General features: G+C 48.9%; 1 protein-coding gene and 1 pseudogene across 1 annotated transcript; one reads left to right on the forward strand and one right to left on the reverse strand.

Annotated features, from left to right (window-relative positions):
* Positions 1-1,306: 1,306 nt before the first annotated feature.
* LOC139031715 (uncharacterized) lies at positions 1,307-2,296 on the reverse strand (annotated as a pseudogene).
* A 3,246-nt stretch (positions 2,297-5,542) lies between these two features.
* Positions 5,543-17,946, forward strand: STIP1 (stress induced phosphoprotein 1). Its single transcript, XM_020887704.2, has 13 exons — positions 5,543-5,649; positions 8,838-9,047; positions 9,503-9,644; positions 9,796-9,937; positions 10,715-10,883; positions 11,889-12,015; positions 12,106-12,208; positions 12,408-12,528; positions 13,618-13,839; positions 16,380-16,416; positions 16,619-16,722; positions 16,882-17,054; positions 17,475-17,946. The coding sequence occupies exons 1-13, from the start codon at positions 5,641-5,643 to the stop codon at positions 17,545-17,547; spliced, it is 1,632 nt and encodes a 543-aa protein (XP_020743363.1). The 5' UTR covers positions 5,543-5,640; the 3' UTR covers positions 17,548-17,946.
* The last annotated feature ends 687 nt before the right edge of the window (positions 17,947-18,633 follow it).

The raw sequence follows: 18,633 nt of genomic DNA on the forward strand, positions 1-18,633 counted from the left end.
GATCCACAGTCTGCAATATCCAACAGTCCCCAGAAACTCTCTCACCTGGCGGGGGGTCTTGGGCTCTGGTATCTGCAATATTGTTTCCTTCATGGCCTGGGTTAGCCACCTTTGCCCCTGCCTGATCTTATACCCCAAATAGGTGACCTCTTGCCGGGCTATTTGCACCTTCTTTGCGCTAGCGCGTACCCCAAGGTGCCCAGGGTCTGTAAGAGGTCCCCGGTGGCACGGCTGCATGCCTCCTCTGTGGTTCGAGCCAACATAAGGTCATCTACATATTGTAGCAGAATGACCTCTGGGTGGCAAGTTCGATATTCATAGAGGTCCTCACTCAGAGCCTCATTAAACAAGGTAGGGGAGTTCTTGAACCCCTGTAGGAGGCAGGTCCAAGTTAATTGTACCACCGGTTGGCCTTCCCCCTCAGTCCACTCAAAGGCAAATATCTCCTGGCTCTGGGCCACCAGGGGTAGGCTGAAAAAGGCATCTTTCAAGTCTAACACAGTGTACCAAGTGTACTCAGGCAGCAAACTGCTCAGGAGGGTATAAGGGTTAGGGACAGTGGGGTGTATGTCACTCACCCGTTTGTTGACTTCTCGCGGGTCTTGGACAGGTCTGTAATCTGTCCCCCCTGGCTTCTTCACCGGCAGTAAGGGGGTGTTCCAAGGGGATTGGCACCGCTTGAGAATTCCGGCATCCATAAGACGTCGAATGTGGGGAATGATCCCCTGCTGAGCTTCCTGGCTCATGGGGTACTGTCTCACCCTCACAGGAATTGCCTCAGCCTTCAGCTCGATGACGACCGGATGTCTGTTTTGCCAGTCCTACTCCTGCCGTTTCTGCCCAGGCCAATGGGTATTTATGGACCCAGGGTTGTACATCTGGTGCTATGACCTCTGAGGGCTTAGGTGCAAAGAGTCAGTATTCATCTCTTAAGGCTAGGGATAAGACATGTATCAGCTGTCCAAGTCCATCCGTGACTGACATTCCCCCAGGGTCAAAATGGATCTGAGCATTAACTTTAGTCAACAAATCTCTTCCAAGTAGAGGGGCTGGGCATTCTGGTATCACCAAAAACGAATGGGACACCTGGTGGGTCCCCAGATTTACTTTTCGTTCTGTAGCCCAACAATATCTTTTTGTCCCCGTGGCTCCTTGCACCAAGCTGGTTTTCTTAGACATTGGTCCCAGTTTTTGATTTAAAACAGACTGTTGGGCGCCAGTATCTACCATGAAGCCAACGGGTTTCCCCTCCACATGTATGGTTACCCAGGACTCGGGGAGGGGTGCCGAGTCTCGACTCCCCTAGTCACTGTCTTCCCCCGCATATAGAACTCGAGTTCCAGGGGAGATTTTCTCTCTGGGTCGTTCCTCCCCACGGGTCCCTCTTAGGGCACTCGTTTTCCCAGTGTCCCTATTCTTTGCAGTAAGCGCACTGATCTTTCTTTAAGGCCTGCCTCTTTGGCCTCTCTTTTTCTCCCATCCGGGGGTCTCGAGGTTCCCTCAATTCTGTTCCGGCCTTTATCCCCGCAAAAAGAATCTGGGCTAGCTCCCTCTGGTTCTTCCGGTTTTCCCTCGCCCTATGTTCCCTATCTTCTTTCCTGATCTTCTCAGCTAATTCCCTTTCCTCCCGTCAAATTCGTTCTTCTCTTTCTTCTGGGGTCTCTCTATTATTAAATACCTTTTCAGCTGCTTTCAGTAAATCCTGTATTGTCTGTTCTCCTAACCCCTCTATCTTTTGTAATTTCCTCCTAGTATCTGGGGCTGCCTGATTTACAAACGCTAACAGAACTGCAGCGCGTGACTCCTCAGCCTGGGGGTCCATAGGTGTATATTGCCTGAAAGCTTCCATCAGCCTCTCTAGGAAGGCTGCCAGGCTGTCAGTGGGCTCTGGCCTTACTAAATTTACCTTCGCCAAATTTGTCGGCTTTCTAGCTGCGGCCCGCAGGTCGGCCATTAGGGTCTGGAGGTACACTCGGAGATGCTCCCTACCTTCCACCCGCTCAAAATTCCAGTTAGGCCGCAACAGAGGAAACCCCTCGTCCATGAGATGAGGCTGCACGGTTGGCCTCCCGTCGGCCCCCGGGACCCGTTTCCGTGTCTCTGCCAGAATTCGCTCCCGCTCTTCTGTGGTGAAGAGCACCTGCAACAGCTGCTGACAATCGTCCCAGGTGGGGTTGTGAGTGAACAAAATGGAATCTAAGAGGTCAATGAGGCCTTGGGGTTTCTCTGAGAAAGGAGGGTTTTGGGTCTTCCAATTGTACAGGTCACTCGTGGAAAAGGGCCAGTACTGATAGGGTCACTCTCCATCTGGGTTAGCTGGTCCCACTCGGATGGGGAGCACCTGAACAGTGGATGAAGGTAATTCTGGGTCCCCAGGGTCTTGCCCACCCCTATCTCCCCTAGTTCTCCCCTGGGTCCCCAATGCAGCCCCCCCCCCATGGTCGGTTCCGTTGGCCCTCCTAGTCCTCTTGGTTCACCCACGGCGCAAGGGGGGGGGCACATATGGCGGAGGCCTCATCTCCATTTCTAGATCTATCAGGTTTGGATAAGATGATTCCTGAAAGACTAGTTTTGGGTCCTTTTTTTGGTTTCCTCCGGGGGGGGGGGGGGTCTCCATCACCAAGACCTGTGAATTAGAAGAACTAGGAGGTTTGTGAACGAAAGGTTTTAACCACTTAGGAGGATTTTCCACTAGATCCTGCCAAGCCATGACATAGGGGACCTGACCTGGATGGCCCCAGGGATCAGGAGCCATAATCTTCTCCTTCACAGCCTGTATGATGGATGGTTGAAAGGTGCCTTCCGGAAGCCATGCAACGCGGAAGGTGGGCCACTTTGCAGAGCAAAGGGTTATTAATTTACTTTTCTTGACTAGCAAAGACAAGTTATGGGCCCTGGCCCTGACATCCAAAAAATGGTCAGTCATGAGGGAAAGTGGGGTAGATTCTCCCTGACCCACGGTCAAAGAATAAATGGTAGGTAAGAGAGAGAAAGAGAAGAAGTCACTGAGAACGACCACCAAAAATCCAACCGGAAGTGGTGGCGGCCAAGAGGTTGGGCTTATGGTATGCTTTTGGAACTGTTTATATGCCTGTGTCATTGCACAAAAGTTTTCTTGCTGGGGGTGGGCACCCTAGGGGTTTCTAGCCTGTCCCGTGACCCCCTTATCCTCTCACAGGAGTCTTCAAGTGGCAGGCGCCCTAATGGCCTTTAAGTGCCTGACCCGTGCCCACACGAAAAATGTTAGGCCAACATCAGTTAAGAATGTTAAAGGAGAGTTTCACCCGGTCGGGCTCTAGTTACTGAGGCTTACTTATTGTAGGGCCTTCAGAGTCCGCCAGAGTGTAGCCCTGGCCGGGACTCATCAGTTGCCCCCACAACCGTTCTCCTGTTTACTGAAACTCCTGAAAAGAAAAGGAGTTGAGGGCAGATCAGAGAAGAAGAGGAGGAGAATAAGTCAGAAGAGAGAGAAGAGAACGATGCACCAGAAGAGAACAAGACCAGAGACAATGCCGGCACACACACAAACACGGAGAGCCGAAGACACGGACAGACAAACATTGGCCGACAACACAGCGCTGGGTTTTCAAGCTCCCTGAATTTTCTTGCCCCCCCCCCCCCACCCCCGCCCCCGGTACTAGGTTCACCTTACCGAATGGCGTCCACTGCTCACCAGACTCGGGATCAGGAGAGGAACTCTCCTTCCCACAGAGCCGGCTGCCTTCCAGCACATCCGCTGGCCTCGGTCTTACGCCGGCTGGAACGTCCCCCACCAGACCTAATGTCAGGGTGAGTTCCTAACCCCCTATAGAAAGCTTTCTCCTGTGCCAGATAACTTCCTGCCTCACAGCAGGGCCTCGGATTTACACTGGACTTCTTGTCCTGCCTGAGCACCGGTGCTATTATCTGTCCTTCCCCTCTGTCCTGGAAGTGTTCTCTTCCCCCGGTCAAGGGATCCCGGACGAGCCCCCAAATGTTATGCCTGATGTCTGAACCCCCGAGCGGGAAGACAGAAGGCCTCCAAGACACTGCAACTCGCAAAAAGGGAAGTTTATTGCTGACTCGAGTCAGGGCTCCTGCTGCATCCAACGCAGTGGTGCGGGGTCAGAGAGCCCCGAGCCCAAGCTGTTACACAAATTTATAGGTTGAGCATAAGCAGTTGGTAGCTGGCTTAAGCGGATTGGTTACATGTTTGCAAAGCAATTTTATTGGTCCAAACTTTCGCGGGCTTTTTTCAAACTTGGGCGCTCACGGGCTTTTCAGCTTTCCCCTGATAGGTTCCCTTTTCCTTACTGGGTGCATGTTGATTGACTGGCTCCAGGTGACCTGATGGGGGTAGGGAATCTAACCATTTCGGGGGAAACCGAAATTTAGGTTCGGGCCACCTGTCATGGTGTTAGCCTTGGCAGCCTCACACCGTGAACCACACACTGACCCAGAGCGAAATAATTTCTCTCTGACCCTCTAGCCCTTTCTGTTTTTCTGCGGGTACCTGTCCTGCCTTTTGCAAGAGGGCAGCGATTTTAAGGACCACTCAGGCCGCCGCCGCCCGCCAGGGGATCAAACAGCTCAGTGAGGTGTTTTTCTTTCTTTCATCCCCTTACTTCCGAATAACGCAGGCAGAGCCCCTTCATTAAGAGCTAAAAACTCTACTGCACAAATGTGAACGATCCCACGCCATGGCCCTAGATTACCAAACTCTCTACCTGAGAAGTTCAGGGAGGGTGTGCGTCTCCACCGAGGAAATCGGCCAAGATGAAATCCCAAGCCTGTACTACCCGAGCCCCAGCGCCTTCACCATCACGCGGGATTTTGGGACACCCAGAGCCCAATATTGGGATTCAGGGACGGGCCAGGGTTCGCTCCCGAAGCCGATCCAAACGGTCACCCCCACTGGCTGGGACGCCTGAGCCTGACACTCCGGTGAAGGACCAAGACAATGCCGCCGGAGAGAAGCGAACTGCTTCAGACTGACTCGCCGCAGACCGACGGAGGAAGCGGCCCGGGCGGACCCACCAAACCCACACATCCCTAGAAACCACCACCGCACAGGGTGTCTGCGGCCTCGGACTCCCATAAGCCACCGCTGCTATTTAAAAAAAAAGAGGGGGGGGGAAACCCTGCTCTTTGAAAGGCAGCAATTTAAACCTATCAGAGCAAAGTGTCTGCAACTCACCGACCAGTTAAAATTTTTTTAAATCTGAAGGCGGTTCTGTCACGGAGTGTGTCAGTCCAATGGGAGAGGTGGAAATTTCCAGAAAGAACAGGACCAATGGGCGCGGCCAGCGCGGCCATGATTGGCGGGCTAAGTGACCAATCGGTGCCGCAGAGGTCCGCCCCTCCCTCCAATCGTAGAGTATATGATGGGTGGGGCTTTCAGAGCAACGTCCAGTCTCGAAACGCGGGGGAGGCAGTAATCTCCTCACTGTCCAATGAGAGAGAAGCAAATATGATGGGCTAGACTTCAAGCCAATAGTAGGAAATCTTAGAAAGCCATCTAGAGGAGAGCGACCAGTGAGCCGGCGAGGAAGAGGCGGGATCTGGGGGTCCCGGCAGCTTCTAGTAGGTTCCAGAAGGCGGCGCGTGCGGTTGGGAACGCCGAGCAGACGGAGTCTATTCAACGGGGTTCCGGACCGGGCTATGGAGCAGGTGAAGGGGGAGGGGCGGGCTGAGGCCCGTGGCCGGTCTGGGACCCGCCAAGGCCCGGCCGCGGGTGGAGGGGCGGGGCGGGCGCCCGATTGTTGTGGCCTGGGCGGGGGCCGGGGTCGGCTGGGTCGGCGGAGCCGTGGGGAAGGCGAGGGCGTAAGGGCCGCGGCGGGCGGACGGGGAGCGAGGCCTGGCGGCGGGGAGCGCGGGGTCGCCTCAGTGCCCGTAGCCACTTCACTCGGCGAGATGGGCCTGGGGAAGCCCCAGTTCGGGTTAAGTCCGCCCCGCGGCGGGAAGAGGAGCCACGGCTTGGGCCCCTGAGGCCTCCCAGGACGTGTGTCCAGGTTGAGCAGGGGGATGGCGCCCGCGGCGTTCGGAAGGCTGGAGGTGGGCGAGGGCCCTTGGCGAAAGGCGAGAGGGATCACGGTCAACCTCTGGGAATTCGTCTTCTGGGAGAGAGGTCAGAGATTGCAAAGAGGTTACCCAGGACTTGGCCCCAGTTAACTTGGAGGAACGCGGGGACGGGAATATACTGTAAGTAGCTGATGGACTCTGTAGCCAGTTGCGGGGAAACCCTGCTTCTCTGCATGGAAGGCCGGGGTGGAAGAGTGTTGAGTGAAGGTATGATGAGCAGCAGGCCGACTTCTTAGCCTGATTCGGGAAAGGAGAGGGTGCAACATAAATCCTTGGAGTGCATTTCATCTCTACCAGGGTTTTACAAATCGTATGTGCAGCATCTCCCCCTCTTCGTTTTTTCTTTCTGTGCGTGTGATTCAAGAATTAACCGAGGACTGATTCTCCTAAAACGTGGATTTTTCATTGCACGAGGAGGAATTAGTTGCTGAAGAAAATTTAGAATATGTAGTTAAGCAGCGAGAAGTAAGTTGACTCCGTTCAGCGTTACTGGGAGGCTGAGTTTGAGGCTGTTGTGGGTTACTTCTGTGAGTTAATTGTGTCCTCTGTGGCCTGAGGGTTGTGAGACACCTAGAGAGGTTTTATTGAATTGGAACCTGTTATTGGGCTATAATGGTTGATTGGGGGATTGGTGTGATACAAAACTGAATCTTTTACCCTGGTATACCTTTTGCTCCCTTTAGCCAAATTTGGAGCCTCTTTGCTAAATTTTTAAAAAATTAGAGTGGAAACTGAGAGTTTAAACATTTTGCACCCTCATGATAACCAAATTGTGTCTGGAATTGAATAGGCTATGATATAGACAAGAAACTGATTTTAAGTTCAAGAAGAGCTCTCATCCTGAAGTTACCAAAATACGGGGAAAAAATTTTGTTTTATCGCACTTGCCCATAGTAGAAGTCTACATGCAGGTAGACTGAGTAAACTCAGGGACTGCATAGATGGCCAGGTGTGTTAAAAACTACTGTCCTGCACCCATTAAATAGGTAACCTTTTTTCCCCCTCTTAGATCCATGTTTCAGTTTTAGGAAATACTCAAATTGGATAAATATGAGTGTGTAAAATTGTGTTTTTTTAAATTAAGTACCTTTCAAATAAAAATCTCACAGTGATAAAACTTACATTTTGACCACATACAGGTATACAGCTGTATGAATTATGTGTCAGATGATATAAATTTATTTACCAGTTCAAATGCACGCGCTTCAAAACTTTAGCGCACAGTCATTTTGTTTAGTCGCTAAGTCACGGCGGACTCTTTGCAACCCCTTGGACTGTTGCCTACCAGGCTCCTCTGTCCATGGGATTTTCCAGGTAAGAATACTGGAGTGGGTTGCCTTTTCCTTCTCCATCCACTTGATGTTTTCAAGTGCTGATTTCCTGCTTACAGAAGAGGTTCGCTCAGTTTGGAAAATGTTCCCTAGGATAGGCAAGAATGTCACCAAGGTATTCTCAGCTGCCTTGTGGAACTATGTGAGTTTAACTTCTCACCTTCTGGCCTTCATTCTGTATTCTAAGATTTTTTTCCTTGCTCGTTAAATTTGGTAGTCTCTCTTTTCCTCTTGGAGGTTGTCTTAAGATCTTTCTGGCTTGTGGAGGGCCCCATTTGGTGTCCCTCGGGGTTCTGAAGTCATTTCTTACGGCAGAATTCTTTCTTGCATCAGTACACTGGATGGGCATACCAAGAAAGAATGGCTTGTATCCTGAGTGACACAGCTGTTCTCACCCGTGTGTGGGCATTTGAGAGACGGCCCTCCCCTCTTGTTGGGCTCCCTGATTTGGAGAAGCCTTTTCATTAGGACCCTGTTTTGATGTGGCCGAGGTCCATTTCACACCAGTTAAACTTTTTGGTGTGTTGCTGCTGTTTTCGTTCTGGGTGTTTGAGAGAGTAGGGAATGGAACTGCAGTAGTGTTTCTTTATCCTCCTTCCATCTGTTTTGTTGCCGTTTAGTCACTAAATCGTGTCCGACTCTCTTGTCACCCCATGGAGTGTAGCCGGCCAGGCTCTTCTGTCCATAGGATTCTCCAGGCAAGACTACTGGAGTGGGTTGCCATTTCTTTCTCTAGGGGATCTTCTTCACCCAGGGATCGAATCTTCCTCTCCTGCATTGCAGGTGGATTCTTTACCACTGAGCCACCAGGGTAGCCCCTTCATTCGTTTAAGTATGTTTAATACTTAAACATGACAAAAACTGGTTTTTATCCTAGCTTCATTTTTACCTGTTAAGAAACAGCCATAATCTGCCATGTTGTGACATCTGCCAGTGGAAAACAGATTGTTCTCTGATATTAGGTGAGCATCCTGATGCTCCCGAAGGCCATCCTGGCGCCAGCAGGTTGCTGGAGCATGTACCAGTGCGTGCTTAGTCCTCTCTGTTCCTGGCTCCCTCTTCAACTAGGCCTGTGTTCAGTTTATCATTTGAACTCTGGAAATCCATGGCAAAGAAATTTTTTTCCACAAAAGGAATTCATGCATATGTCCTAGAGTGGTTTCATCAGTTCAAAGTTGAGACTTTTGGAAGAGTGGCTGGAGTTGTTAATCCCCAGGGGAGCCAGCAAAGAGCAGAGACAGGCCACTTCTTCCCTGTTATTTTATCTTTTCCTTGCTGGTTCCCACAGGTGTGGGAACTGTAAATTAGTTAATCTGTGATTTGTTTTTCTGATCCATAAAGTGACCAGTTTGTCAACAGCTACAGAAAGGAATGAGTGTCACCTAAGAAATAGTTACTAAAGAAGGATTTTATGGGGAGAAACTGTATTGGTTCCTCTCTTCTCAGGTAAATGAGCTCAAAGAGAAGGGCAACAAAGCCCTGAGTGCTGGCAACATTGACGATGCGTTACAGTGCTACTCTGAAGCCATTAAGTTAGACCCCCAGAACCATGTGCTGTACAGCAATCGCTCAGCGGCCTATGCCAAGAAAGGAGACTACCAGAAGGCTTATGAGGACGGCTGCAAAACCGTTGACCTAAAGCCTGACTGGGGCAAGGTAAGCTGTGCGTGAATGGGGGCTTTTCAGGTGCCCAGAAACTCCTTTGGGGATAGTTCTGGCCTGCCTGGTACCTATCCTGAGAGACTCATAGTTGGTTACTGCCCTCTCGCCAGTCCTCCTACCTGTTTGAGAATGTTCCTCAGAGTGATGACATGTTTTGTCAAATCTGAGGTACTTTCAGTTAAGACGTTTTATTTTCTGTACTAAGAGAAAACTGCTCAAGAAACTAACAACACTTAGCGTCATAAGATGAACTGGGGTGAAGCAGCCATGTTCTTCAGGGTCAATAGATACTACTGTTGTATCGTGGTCCTCTGTTTGTTTGTTTGTTTTGTGGCCTTCATGTGAATACCCATTTTGTTCCATGAATTGTGAAGTAGATTGTTTAGAGTTCATGTTTGAAATTTATCTCTGAGTGTCTTTTATTTTTTGTCTGTCTTTGCTGGTTTAAGGGCTATTCACGAAAAGCAGCGGCTCTTGAATTCTTAAACCGGTTTGAAGAAGCCAAGCAAACCTATGAGGAGGGTTTAAAACATGAAGCAAACAATCCTCAGCTCAAAGAAGGTTTACAGAATATGGAGGCCCGGTTGGCAGGTAGGCCCCAGAACACTGCCCTGCCCCTTTTATTTACTGTTGTTCTATAGTTGGGGTAATATTGAGGCTCCCCCCCGCAATGTTGCTTTAGTAGGCTATGGGGGCACAGTGACCAACTTCCTGGTGGTGTGTTTTCCTTTATTCGAAACAGAAAGGAAATTCATGAACCCTTTCAACATGCCTAATCTGTACCAGAAGTTGGAGAGTGATCCCAGGACAAAGACTCTGCTCGCAGATCCTACCTACCGGGAACTGATAGAGCAGCTGCGGAACAAGCCGTCTGACCTGGGCACGTAAGTTCAAGGGGGCAGGTTTGTCTCTAGAAACGAACATGAGCGTTGTGGTTTCTTCCTAGGATCCTGTGGCAGGGGTTCCCTAGACCAGACTGGGGTTTCTGCCTTTGTTTTTTTCCTCCAAAGAGTAGTCAGAGTTTACTGCTTTATTGTTTATCTGTATTTCTAGAAAGGGTCAGGGGAATCACGTATTAGAGTAATCTGGAGTGTTTGTTCTAATTCTCCCCACCTTCACTGCACTTTTGCAGTGCTGACTTAGCATCAGCTCTTTCCTTTCTGTATACATAGGTATACATTTTCACATAAGGGATATCTTTGTGCCGAGTGTATGTCAATAGCCCATTGATTCTGTTTCACAGAATACCTTGATAGTGATAAGACACCATATCCCTCCCTATTGGTGTGTTGGAGTGGAAACTCATGGTTGAAAGCACATCAAATCTAAAGATCGGCTTTCTAAATCTTGTGCTGGTGTCTGTGACTGCCTGGGTGCCTCTGACTCCTGAGATCAGACAGAGTATATCTGTAACTCACTCCTTTGTGTGTCTGCTGGCCTTGAGGAAAATCCCATCTGCGTTCTCATATTTTATGTGGATTTTTGAGGGGTTGAGTATTCCACAGTTGTAACTCCTGGGTAGTACAGAATCTAGCAACCTTCCCATGGGTGAGAATCTTTTCTATACAGTAATCCGAGCTTTAATAGTAAGTGGGGTTTAAGATGAGTTGTGTTGAAGACTTAAGTGCTGTTCTGTTTTTCCTTTTTTTAACCAACACTAGGAAACTGCAGGATCCCCGGATCATGACTACTCTTAGTGTCCTGCTTGGAGTTGATCTGGGCAGTATGGATGAAGAGGAGGAAGTTGCAACACCTCCACCACCACCTCCTCCCAAAAAGGAGACAAAACCAGAGCCAATGGAAGAAGACCTTCCAGAGAATAAGAAGCAGGTTGGTGTGTGTCTGTCTGTCTGTCTCTCTGGAACACTTTACGATCATGCATTTAGAAACTGCCTAGTAGCCAGAAATATGTGTCAGGTGGGACCATCTTTAGACTTCGGATGGCTGTGGTGGTTTTCTGAGTGCTCAGTGTGCGGTCCAATTACTGTTATTAATAATTAAAATGTTTAGTATATTAAAAGGTCCATGTAACAAGCAGTTCCATAGGAATTGTGTGTCTCAGCGTCTCAGGCAGTGAGTGCTACCACAGGGTCCCACGGCCACTGTGGTTCTGGCTCATGGTTCTGGCAGTGTGGGCATCAGCCAGGGTCAGCCTAAAAACTGTGTGGTCCTTGTTCTTGTTGTGATCTAGAAGAATGTTGTCTGTTACCTCATATGCTTCTGTTTCGTGGCTGATCGGACAACTTTCAGTCTTTGAGAGCAGCAGCCCTGTGCTGAACAGTTTTATTTCCCTTCTTATAAATGGGAACAGCAGATTGTTGCCAAATTTAGTACCGTTAAATGGGTAAGCGTTGGTTGCTCATGGTGTCTCAAAGCTGGAAAAAGGCCCTACAGTGTGGGTGGTCGAGAGTCTGCCGAAGGCTCCTGCCGCCAGGACAGCCCCTCCCCCTCTGCCGATACTCCCTGGCGGCTGGGACCCTGAGAGTGTGTGAGAGAGCCCGAACTTGCTTAGCCTCTCAGAATTAAACCCAGCGCAGAACTGTGCTGTCCACTCTCAGGTTGTTTCAAGCTGAGGGGATTCCTCTTCCCTGAGGAAACCCTCACTTTCCGACAAAGATCCAGGAGAGTAGTTGGGATAAGGGGGTGTCTCGGAGGAAGCAGAGAGGAAACCAGTTTTCCAGTCTGACAGCTGGTAATCCCCTGTGGGTGTGGAGAACCTGCTCCCCGTAGCCTCATCAGAGGTGTGTGCTGTGCGGGAACTGTGACATCCCAGGTGCTGGCTCCCTTTGCTGTCTGGGTTAGATGTGCTCAGCCCTCCTTCCACACCTCCTCTAGGCGCTGAAAGAAAAAGAGCTGGGGAATGAAGCTTATAAGAAGAAGGACTTTGACACAGCCTTGAAGCACTACGACAGAGCCAAGGACCTGGATCCCACCAACATGACTTACATAACCAACCAAGCAGGTGAGGCCTGGGCCCGGGCGCGGGACTGGTCCCAAGGTCCCCGGGAAGAGGCAAGGGCTGACTCTTCGTTCTTGATCCTCTGCTTGGCAGCTGTGTACTTTGAAAAGGGTGACTATGGGCAATGCCGGGAGCTTTGTGAGAAGGCCATTGAAGTGGGGCGAGAAAACCGAGAAGACTACCGACAGATTGCCAAGTACGATTGACCTTGAGTGCCTTGAGTAATGGGGAGGGGGCTGGAAAGGAGACTGCAGGAGCCGAAACAGAAGGTGTTAGAAGGGCGTGGTGCCGGGGGCAGTGATGTGGGCCTTGTATCTAGATGTTTTTCCTCTGCAGAGACTGACCTTGTCTGTGCTCTGCCCTTAGCAAATTCTGTTTCCTTGTGTCTTTGTCAGAGCTTATGCACGAATTGGCAACTCTTATTTCAAAGAAGAAAAGTACAAGGATGCCATCCATTTCTACAACAAGTCTCTGGCAGAGCACCGAACCCCAGATGTGCTCAAGAAATGCCAACAGGTGGGTAGGGAATGAGGAATGTTTTCTTAATTCGATTTATTGTAGTCATTTTTATTTAGTAATGAATTGTTGTCTTTGGTTATTTTATATGATGCATCCCCTGTTAATGATGACAACACATAGAAATAACCCAGTTTTTCTGCTGTGTTTCTTAGTTAGCAAGGGTTTTGACCTTAAATTTGTTGAGGGTCAGTGCACTGACAGTGTTGTGGTTTTTATTGTAAGTTAAGACCCTGATGCTGGGAAAGATTGAAGACGGGAAGAGAAGGGAACGACAGAGGATGAGATGGTTGGATGGCATCACCGACTCGATGGACATGAGTTTGGGTAGACTCCAGGAGTTGGTGATGGACAGGGAGGCCTGGCGTGCTGCAGTCGATGGGGTCACAACTGAGCAACTGAACTGAAATTTTTTCTTACTTTATACAACCAAATTTTGTAGGAGGGTGATTTTATTCACAGATTAGCCAGAAAAATAAGAGCTGTTAATCCATCATTTTCACATAAGGCATATCTTTGTACCGAGTGTATGTCAATACCATTTCTTCTGTTTCATAGTACATGTACCTTGATAATAAGAAATATAGAATTCTTTAATTGAGGTAAGGTTGATTTACAACATTGTATTTCAGTGGTATAACAACGACTCAAAACTTACAAACTATAGTGTGTATTTAAAGTTACAAGACATTGGCTATATTCTCTGTGCTGTACTATATATCTTTGTGGTTTGTATATAGTGTAAGGAATATAAAATTATTAATCCCCAAATTAAATCTCACCAGCAGTACCTCATAGTTCAGTCGGTAAGGAATCTGCCTGCAATGCAGTAAACCCAGGTTCAATTCCTGGGTCAGGAAGATCCCCTGGAGAAGGAAATGGCAACCCACTCCGGGATTCTTGCCTGGAAAAGTCCATGGACAGAAGAGCCTGGCAGGCTACAGCCCATGGGATCGCAAGAGTCAGACACAACTTAGTGACTAAACCACCACTACCAAGCAGTACTTTCTGAAAATTAAATTCTAATCAGACTTTTTATTAGCCCAGTGTTATGAGAATTTAAATTACTATTCCGAGAATTTTTTTTAGGCAGAGAAAATCCTGAAGGAGCAAGAGCGGCTGGCCTACATAAACCCTGACCTGGCCTTGGAGGAGAAGAACAAAGGCAATGAATGTTTTCAGAAAGGGGACTACCCGCAGGCCATGAAGCACTACACGGAAGCCATCAAACGGAACCCCAAAGATGCCAAATTGTACAGCAACCGGGCCGCCTGCTACACCAAGCTCCTGGAGTTCCAGCTGGCGCTCAAGGTGAAGGCAGGGCGACCTGTCCGCGAGGAGTGTGTTCTTCCTCTTCCATGTGTTCATCAGCATCAGCTTGATGTTCTTACTTTGATCATAGTTTCAAGGTGGTGGTGCATGTGTGAGATTTGTGAAAGTACAGGGCCTGTGTGTACCCTGTCCTGGCCCATGCGGTGTTATTTAGCATGTAGGAAGTATTTGGGAAAGTAGATCCTTTTCCCTTCCCACTGCGTTCCTTCATGTGTTCATTGTTTTGCCTTTTCCGTTTTAAATGCACGGTTGAGCGCATGGAGTCCATGCGCACTGTTGTACAGCCGTCCGCACCCTGTGCTGCAGAGCTTTTATCTTCCCAAGTGGAGCTGCGTCTTCTAAACACTAAACTCCCTCCCCCTTCCTCTCTTCCGGCCCCTAGCAACCAGTGTTCTGTTTTCTGTCTTTGAATTTGATCACTCTAAGAACCTCCTGTAAGGGGGGATCATACAGTATTGGACCTTTTGTGCCTGGCTCACGTCACTTAGCATAGTGTCTTCAAGGTTCATGTTGTAGCATGTGTCGGCATTTCCTTTTTCGTGGCTGAATAGTATTCTGTTGTATGGATGGACCACGCTGTTTGCTCGATTCATCCATCAGTGGAGATTTGGTTGTTTCCACTTCTGGGCTATGCTGAACAGTGCTGCTGTGAACGTGGGTGTACAGATACCTGTTTGTCCCTAGTTTCATGTATTTTATGCAACAGTGGAAGTATTGCAGTTCTGTGTTTAATTTGGGGGAGGGGTGAACTGCCTCGCACTCTATAGGAACCTTACCATCATTCCTTTCTTCGGTACTCCGTAATATAGGTCTGCTGTTGTAAGTCACATCGCACATGGTCAGTTATGCTAATGTTCAACACTGGAGGAGTTCCTCTCCATTGCGCCCTTGAACATGAGCTAATCTGTGCATCTTGGCAATTTGATCGATCTAAAGACCCCAGTACCTGAGTCCATGATGGTTTTTGTTTGCTGACCCAGATCTTTTGGGTCTGTCTAGCCTAGAGACATCACTGCTGCTAGTAGGACTGCAGAAGGGCCATGTCAAAAGCAAAGAATAACACTGTTAATCACCTGAGAGATAGCGTAGGACTTTTCTCAAACTGCAAATGGGAGGAAGGAATGAATAGAATTGCTTCTTGTCTTAGGGCTTCTTGGCAGCTGTTGATTGGACTGCAGTGCACACGGTACACTGCATAGCATTTTTTTTTTAATATGGATACATATTTTCCTTTATTCAAAACAGGGTTTAATACAATGTCTATGGCACTCAAAATTAGGTTTTCATTTTAAGAGTTTTGTAGATGTTCTTTCTCTCCTCACTGTGCATAGCATTCTTTGTCCTGTAATTTTATGTTTTGAAGATACATCGAACAGGTATACAGAATACCTGTGTTTTCCTTCATTTTTCAACCGTAAACACTGACGCTTGCTAAACTGTTTGTGAAAGGAAATGATACATTTTGACATTTGATCTCATAAGTTTTTGAGCATACATTTCCTGAAATGACTCTCCTTATCCATTCACAACATTATTAGCACCTATTAATAGCAAAGCTAAGGCCATAATGTCGTCTGATGTATGTGTTTATTATATGTATGTATGTATGTGTATATTAAGATTTCCTCATTGGTCTGAAAGTTTTGGAGTTGTCAGTATCAGGGTCCATTCATTTCCTCTGGTGATCATTGTCCTCTTTAATTTTTCAAAGTAGAAGTTTCCCTACATTTTGGGGTTTTTTGCTCATCAACATCAGCCTTCTGAGGAGTCCACACCCCTTGCCTTGTGAGATGGTTCAGGATCTGGTTTGTAGTGTCTTAAAGTTCTCCGTACTGTGCTTCTCTGCTCCCCTTGTGTCCTTTCTCTGGGCCTGCTATTGAATCACCATGAGGCCAGAGTTAACAGAAGTACTGCGGTAGGGGTAAATAGGAAGATTGGGACTGACATACACACTATAGTAGATAAGGTAACTAATAAGGACCTGCTGTGTAACACAGGAAGCTCCACTCCATACTCTGTAATGGTCTATATGAGGAAAGATCTTAAAAGCAGCGATTGTATGTATGTGCGTGACTCACTTTGCTGTACACCTGAAACTAACCCAACATTGTAAATCAACTATAATTAAGTTTTAAAAATAAAACAAGGGGCTTCCCTGGTGGCTCAGTGGTAAAGAAACCACTTGCCAAAGCAGGAGATACGGATCCAATCCCTGGTCCAGGGAGGTCCCACATGCTACAGAGCGCCTAAGCCAGTGCACCACAATTATTGAGCCTGTGTTCCAGAGCCCAGAAACCACAACTGCTGATGCCTTAGAGCCCGTGCTCTGTAAGAAGAGAAGCGCAGCAGTGAAAACCCCATGCAGCCAAAAATAAGTAAAAGTAGCACTGGAACAAAAGTTGAATGTTCTGTAATGGCCCTGGGTGAACAGTTAGGTTTGTGATTCCAGGTGATGAGTCACCTGTGGGGTAGCAACTCTGAAGGAATGAGCCTGATTCATTTCTGCTTTTCCTTCCTAGGACTGTGAGGAGTGCATCCAGCTGGAGCCAACCTTCAGTAAGTGTCTTCCTGTGCTGCGCTTCTGCCCCGTCTGGCCAGAGGGTTGAGAAGAGAGCGCATACTCTGCCTGTGTATCTTTGGAGGTTACAACATCTTGAAGCTAGTGTCAGGCTGAGGACTGATGGTGTTCAGAGGAGGTGAAAGCAGGCTTCGGAAGTGTGTTCTGGGTGATGCCTCACCTCTCCTTTTCTGTCTCCAGTCAAGGGTTATACTCGGAAAGCAGCCGCCCTGGAGGCCATGAAGGACTACACAAAAGCCATGGATGTCTACCAGAAAGCACTCGACCTGGACTCCAACTGTAAGGTAGGGCTGCTCTGGCCTTCAGGGATCTCTGCCCTGCCTCCCTTTCTCTGATTCTCCCGTCTCACCTTCCCCCTCAGTGACCCCTGTTTCCTTGGACCTGCTGCAGCAGTGAGCCAGATAGCGCTAATGCTCTCCCCTTCTGGCTTTGCCGGAATGCAGGAGGCTGCAGATGGTTACCAGCGCTGCGTGATGGCCCAGTACAACCGACACGACAGCCCCGAAGATGTGAAGCGGCGGGCCATGGCCGACCCGGAGGTTCAGCAGATAATGAGTGACCCGGCCATGCGGCTCATCCTGGAACAGATGCAGAAGGACCCGCAGGCGCTCAGCGAGTGAGTCGAGCTGGGGGGTGATGACCTTGGAGGGAAAAGGGGGACAAAAACAGAATGCACAACTTTGGCAGCAGTGTGATCCACCTAAGTGGAATGTGTACCGTCTAATTCTTAGTTAAAAGGTTAGCAGGTGGTGGTGAGCTGGAAGGGCTTTGTTGGTGATAATGGTTAGTTAGAAAGGCCAGTTTTGCCGGGAAAAGGTCTCAGCTTATAGCTGTGTACAGTGAGAGTGGTCAGGTTCTGGCTACTGGCAGAGGAGGCCCGTGCGGTTCTTCCACAGGGCAGTTTCCGCCAGGACTCCCCTCACCACCTCTTGCTGATAGTGTCCAGGGTGGGTTGCATTGGGGCTTGCTCTGCGAGCAGGTTAAAATTTTTAGGGGTTAAGTCTGATTTCAGATAACTTTGCCTCTTCTTTGTCAGACACTTAAAGAATCCTGTGATAGCACAGAAGATCCAGAAGCTGATGGATGTGGGTCTGATAGCCATCCGGTGATGACTTGCTCATCATCCCCTTCCCTTCGCCCTCACGTGGAAAGAGGAGCTGGGACCGCGGCACGCAGCACGGAGCAGAAGGAAGAGAAGGGGAGACCAGCGAACAGCTTATCTATATATTTATACAGACCTACATGGAAGATTCAGAGACTTATACTCGCGTACTCGTGCAGCTGCTGCCTCTGGGCCCTCCCAGCACACGCATGGTCCTTCCCCTGCCCCCCAGGCGCTGTCTCAGCTGCTCTCCCATAGTTGGTTATTTTTTATTTGGGGCAGTGGGCTTGTATGGGGAGGGGAGGGTGTTCTTCCCAACCTCAGGTCCCAACTGTCTTCATTCACATTGTTAACTCCACGTCCTCTTCTCCAATAAAACAAGCCAGTCAGGCGTGGTTATACATTGTTATGTCTCTGAGCGATTTTTTTTCTTTTACCAAAAGACTGAAGCAGCTGTCCTGCAGGAGTCACAGCCTGGGTTGGAAGAGGTGCGAGTGCCAGCTGACTACTAGGAACCAGGCACGCTCTGTCTCTCTTCCTAAATGGTGGGGCGGCTGTGAGCTTTTCTCGGTTCCACCGCCCGGCCTGGTGGCTCAGATGATAAAAAGTCTGCCTGCAGTGAGGGAGACCCAGGTTTCATCCCTGGGTCGGGAGGATCCCCTGGAGAAGGGAATGGCAACCCACTGCAGTATTCTTGCATGGAGAATCCCATGGACAGGGGTGCCTGTATGGTGGCAGGGTCGGACATGCCTGAGCGACTCACTGCCTCTTGAGCTGGCCACTAGGTGGTGGTGTTGCCTAGCGGACAACTTGAAAGGAGATGACCTGACTCAGAGTGGCTCCTGCTCCAGAGGGTCCCGTAAACATCCAGGTGATTCCCATGCTGTCGGTTCTCCACACTCAAAGCCAGAAGCCACTTTGATCAGAGAACAGTGGGTCCCATCCAAGAACCAAAACCAATTTCCATTGCAGGAGATGCTTCAAACTTCCCTATTGGATTGAAAGCCCTCAGCTGCTGTATGTTCTGCTCTCAGCTGAGCTTAAAGTAGGTTTTAATTAAGTTTTCCACAGCTGCAGGAAATTTTCTAAAAAC

Source organism: Odocoileus virginianus, chromosome 28, assembly GCF_023699985.2.
Source record: "Odocoileus virginianus isolate 20LAN1187 ecotype Illinois chromosome 28, Ovbor_1.2, whole genome shotgun sequence".
Classification (NCBI taxonomy): Eukaryota; Metazoa; Chordata; class Mammalia; order Artiodactyla; family Cervidae; genus Odocoileus; species Odocoileus virginianus.

Excerpts from the sequence above, each read along its gene's own strand:
- STIP1 (XM_020887704.2), top strand. Across the intron at positions 12,016-12,105 it reads TTACATAACCAACCAAGCAG|CTGTGTACTTTGAAAAGGGT; the intron begins GTGAGGCCTGGG and ends TCTGCTTGGCAG. Across the intron at positions 17,055-17,474 it reads GACCCGCAGGCGCTCAGCGA|ACACTTAAAGAATCCTGTGA; the intron begins GTGAGTCGAGCT and ends CTTCTTTGTCAG.